This window comes from Corticium candelabrum, chromosome 1, assembly GCF_963422355.1.
Source record: "Corticium candelabrum chromosome 1, ooCorCand1.1, whole genome shotgun sequence".
NCBI classification, from domain to species: domain Eukaryota; kingdom Metazoa; phylum Porifera; class Homoscleromorpha; order Homosclerophorida; family Plakinidae; genus Corticium; species Corticium candelabrum.
Window position 1 is genome coordinate 15,863,588 of NC_085085.1, and position 5,000 is coordinate 15,868,587.

At 38.9% G+C, this 5,000-nt stretch overlaps 1 protein-coding gene across 1 annotated transcript in view; it reads left to right on the forward strand.

Annotated features, from left to right (window-relative positions):
• LOC134185864 (cilia- and flagella-associated protein 251-like) overlaps positions 1–5,000 on the forward strand; it is a 9,679-nt gene that overhangs the window by 4,095 nt on the left and 584 nt on the right. The window contains exons 9-27 of the mRNA XM_062653751.1: positions 1,658–1,781; positions 1,841–1,937; positions 2,012–2,080; positions 2,136–2,198; positions 2,261–2,390; positions 2,444–2,499; positions 2,566–2,625; positions 2,679–2,758; positions 2,822–2,958; positions 3,021–3,123; positions 3,193–3,263; positions 3,629–3,772; positions 3,832–3,914; positions 3,973–4,054; positions 4,118–4,189; positions 4,255–4,346; positions 4,434–4,562; positions 4,621–4,726; positions 4,887–4,977. Of these exons, the coding sequence (XP_062509735.1) occupies positions 1,658–1,781; positions 1,841–1,937; positions 2,012–2,080; positions 2,136–2,198; positions 2,261–2,390; positions 2,444–2,499; positions 2,566–2,625; positions 2,679–2,758; positions 2,822–2,958; positions 3,021–3,123; positions 3,193–3,263; positions 3,629–3,772; positions 3,832–3,914; positions 3,973–4,054; positions 4,118–4,189; positions 4,255–4,346; positions 4,434–4,562; positions 4,621–4,726; positions 4,887–4,977 (1,789 nt within the window). The remainder of the gene's footprint in view (positions 1–1,657; positions 1,782–1,840; positions 1,938–2,011; positions 2,081–2,135; positions 2,199–2,260; positions 2,391–2,443; positions 2,500–2,565; positions 2,626–2,678; positions 2,759–2,821; positions 2,959–3,020; positions 3,124–3,192; positions 3,264–3,628; positions 3,773–3,831; positions 3,915–3,972; positions 4,055–4,117; positions 4,190–4,254; positions 4,347–4,433; positions 4,563–4,620; positions 4,727–4,886; positions 4,978–5,000) is intronic.

Consider the following 5,000-nt stretch of genomic DNA (forward strand, 5'->3'; position numbering starts at 1 on the left):
TTAATACTGAAGCCATGCTGGTCCGGACAGATACTTTTAGGTCATTAGCACGATTTCTGGCGTTGTGCTTTGTATTCCAACTGACAAGATTCGACAACAACGACACTGGATTGCAACGTAGGGTTTCGTATTCTGTCAAGTGGGAGGGTCGTCTGCGGGGCGGTAGCTCTGCGTTTTGCTCCGGAGATTCAGTTGCAACACGGGTTTGTCGTTTCGAGAACCTTTGCTACGTTTCTGAGCACGACGAGTTTCTTCTTCTGCACGGAACTCGCTCTCTTTTCTCAGGTTTGCCTTCGGCTAGAGAAGCTCTCGTAGATATGTCATCCGTCAGCGATCACAACACACAACGATTTGAGTTTGTTGATCTTCCAGTCGCTGCGCTGTTTGATGGCAACAGTCTTCGGCAACCGATTACATACCGTCACGGTTTCTATGTGCTTTTCAAACGTTTCAATCCCGGAAATTTGATGCATGTTATTCATGATGATCTTCTTCCAATCTACTTGGCACGACTCAAACATCAGACTACAGAAAACGAATCTCTGCAACTTGTAGCAGTCGATAATCATCCACAGAGTCCGTATAAAGAGTTATACGAGGCTGTTGCTAGAAATTCGGTGATACTGAAGGCGGAGCTTGCAGAGAGTCGCGTGACGTGTTTTGAGTCTGCATTAGTCGGACTGCCAAAGGATACAACATGGTACCAGTACGGTTTCTCTAAACCACAAGGACCGATTAATACACAGGTGGATTCGAAGCTGATTAGACTATTTGCAGTATCACTAGAAAAAGCTCTAGGTATCAATGTGGACAACCAAAAAGAATACCGTTCTGGAGTAATGAAAAATGTGGTGATGTTAAGCAGATCTGTGAACAGAGTTATTTTGAATGAATATCAGCTGGCTAAATCTGTGGAGATGAAGTTTAATTGTAGAGTTGATATTGTTTCTGTTGAGGCAACATCAGTTTCTGATCTCATTAGACATGTGTCTCAAGCAGATGTTTTAATTGGTATGCATGGTGGTCCTATGGCTCTTGCTACTTTCCTCACTCCATCTTCTGCTATCGTGGAGTTGTTTCCGTATGCAGTACCAGCAGATGCATACACACCATATAAAACATTGGCTGGTCTTCCTGGTATGAACATCGGTTATGGTGCTTGGGAGAACAAGTGGAAGGAAAACACTGTGACACATCCCGAGTACCCGGCTGCATTCGGAGGAATCTCTCACTTGGCAGTTAGTGAGCAGGAACAGATAATGACAAGTTCTGTTGTGGGAAAACATTTTTGCTGCTCCAACCCAGAATGGCTGTTTCGAATCTACCAAGACACACATGTGGACATTCCATCTGTTATGGAACTGATCAGTACGACATGGCATAAAGCCCAACTTTTTAATTAATTGAACAATAATAGTCAACATTATTTTGTCTAGACTGCCTCTAAGATAGCTGATTTTGATATACAAACTGTTTAAATCAGGTGTATGGTAGACATTGTTTATATTTGGTCAATTTTGTTTATAATCTTCAAATTTTACATCAGGTTTTGTTTCATACTTCACACTTGTGCGGCATGTAGGAAATTCACAAGGATTTTATTAATTATTTTATCTAAGTTAATAACTAGTCTGTCGTTTGATTCATATATTTTTAGACATTCAACAAAGTTGTTGGTACATTCTCTCAATCTGTCTTCGTTCCTTCTACAACACGAGCAATGACAGCAACCAGCATTGGAAATGTAGTAGTATGGGACCATGCTCGACCAGAAGGACCTGGTATAACTCAACAATACATTCAACTTTAATACTATAGTAGATGTAATACTAGTTGTTAGGTGCTCCTGCAGTGACTGGAAATCCAATGATGAAGAGACCACTGAAGATGATTCATCTTCAACAGTCATCTATTACTGTTATGACTCTCATTGATGAGTATGATTTATTCAACAACTATTACATATACTGTACATATGGTAAACGCTAATTTTGTTACATTTCATTTATAGCAATGTTGTTACCGGTGACTCTGATGGTCATGTGAAATTTTATGATGGCAAAATGCGTCTGAAGAATTGGTGCAATAATGTAATGGTTGTGATATTAATGTTTGCAATATTTGCTTTGGTTTAGGTGGGATGACTTGAACTCTGGACCGGTAGCTGCTATATCATTTGCATGCAGTACTAAATCTGAGTAAGTTGGGTATGACGTGTTCAGCACCTTTCCAATTACAGCATGTAGTTCATCAACTGTAGCATTTTGGATGGATCTAATTATCCCAGTAGTGCTACAATCAAAGCCAAGCCATTTGTTACTCCAGACTTTACTGTTGCCACAAGTGATGCCACGATTCTCAATGTAACAGTGGATGGAAACAAGAAACATGTATGATTTCATTTTAAATACGGTTTCATTGGACGAGAGTTCATTTCTTCTAGCTTATTCACCATGAACACTCTAGAGATATTCATGCCCTTGCAGCGTATCCTTTCAAGTATGTGTTGGCATGTAAGCTTTTGTATTAAACATTACATATACAATTGTTTCTGGATGTGGACAGGCCGTGGTTATTGATTGGAAGCTATTCTGGTTTACTCAAACTGTGGGATTATGACAAAAAGTAAGAAGCCAGTGCAGCAGTAAGTGGCATTTGTATCATGAATGTATGTGTAGAGTTGTTCTGGCAACAAGGCAGTTTGAAAAGCATCAGTGTGTTCAATGTGTTACATTTGACCAGAAGGGAAAGTTTGTTGGTAAACAGTTATTTGTAGAGACTTTTGTGGCTACATTTACTGAGGTTTAAGATTACTGTACAGCTGTTGGGTTCACCAATGGAACACTTCAAGTTGTGAACTTTCTTACATTGGAAGATGAATGTCTTCCTTTTAAATTTTCTAGAGACTGCATTACCCATGTCTCATTTTCCTATGATTGCAAGTATCTTGCTACAGCTGTAAGAGCAAATTTTACTAATCGAGTGGGCCATTAGATGAAATTTCTACTGTTTCTTTGAAGGACATTGATTTATGTGTGACTGTATTTAAGGCCACTTCAGATCAAGACCAACCACCTTATCAATATGTTGGCAAACATAGGGCTCATTACAAGCAAATTCGAGGTCAGTGTAGTTAGGGTAATATATTGATAACAAATGACAATGACTAAATCTAATAGCTTTTAAACGTAGGAATTCTGTTTGGCAATTCACTTGACACAGATGAACCAATACTGATGTCGGTTGGAGAAGACAGGCTGCTGGTAAGTGAATGGTTTATGAATGTGCAGTCAGTAGTCACAACAGGTGATTATATTCTTTCTCATCGGTACACTGCTTCATCATATGTGTAAAAAGTTATAAGTTGCTGTCTGTTATGCAAATGTTTGACAGTGATTGGATGGTATCGTTTATTTGAAAATGAAATCTTTCAAGCTTTAGGGAAGATTTGTTTCTATTTCTGTTTGAGAATTCAATGATAATGCAAAGTAGAAATTTGGTCTTAATTAATTTTAAAATTAAGTACAGTGACTTGATACTAATTGGTCTTGCTCGCCAATTAAAAGGAATAAGGACAGCAAAATATGATAGTTTATAGTAACTAAGATGTACTTAAATTTGTTTGTAGGTCGTGTATGATCTCGTCAATAGTTCTGAGAACGATCTTCGTTTATTGAGTTCTGATCGAATCGAGCAGAGTGCTGTGTCTAACTGTATTGATTGGTATCCATCAGTGACAAAAGAGACATTTCTTGTGACAGCAAACAACCAGGTGAGACAAAACACTTGAGCAATCTAGTACTTTGTATTACGGTAATTATTTGCACACAGTTTAAGTTCAAACTTTACAATTCTACTACAAAGATGTGTCGAAAGACAGTCTTGGCACCCACTTACAGCACACCTATACAAAGGTTGATGGAGTAATTATATACTGGGATGCTCTTGGCTTTATCAACATGTGCTGCTTAGAATGGCAGTATTGCCTTCAACTAAGAAGGAAATTCCAGGGGAAGAAACTAGGAGATATCTCATGTTCATAACAAAGAACCAGGTTTGTGAAATTGTATTCAGTATATATGCAGTCATGTCACGTACTTCTCTGCTACACGTATAGGTTGGTTTGTGTCTCATTCCATTAGATGGAAATCCATTTGGCAATATGGCACTGACTGCTCATCCTGGACAGGTACTGTTTATTAATTTGGCCTGTCGATTGCACACTGTTTTGTGCTACTTGGTGTTTGATTTTAGGTGACAAATGTTGTCCACTCACATGATGGAAAGATTTTGTTTACGTGTGGTGGCTCTGATGCTGCTGTGAATATGTGGATTGTCAATACTGAGTTAGTTTTGAAATGTGTATTTTATACTAAAGCTTGAGATATCTCTGGTGTATCTGAATTGTTTTGTTGTGTCTTGTGATATCTTAGTGCTCTTGAGGCAGGAGCTCTTCTTGGTGGTGAAGGTTTGGTTCCTTTTTATAGTCTTTTGGATGGAGGACAAGATGGAGAGCTTTTTGCTGAAATGGAGGACTATTTCTATTATGCACAACTGAGACAGTAAGTGTGATCATTGACCTTGACAAGTTGACACACTCTGTAAACAATGGGGTGGTAGTCAAGGTATTGACAGCATGGAAACGAGACAAGTGTCTGATAAAGTCCCATTGGAAGAAGTTCCAAATATCATGAGAGCACTTGGCTTTTTTCCGTCTGAGCAAGAGGTATAATATACATGCCTATGTGTCTGATTGTTTTAGAAGTTGTAACAGTTTAGTCACACACAGACACACACACACACACACACACACACACACACACACACACACACACACACACACACACACACACACACTTTACTGTGCTGTGCGTATTTCATTTCAGATAGAGGACATGCAGAACGAGGTGAAGTTTAGTCGATATGTATCAACAGGGCAATACACGACTGAACTAGATCTTGGGGATATAATTCAACGTACATCACATCACACCAGCATA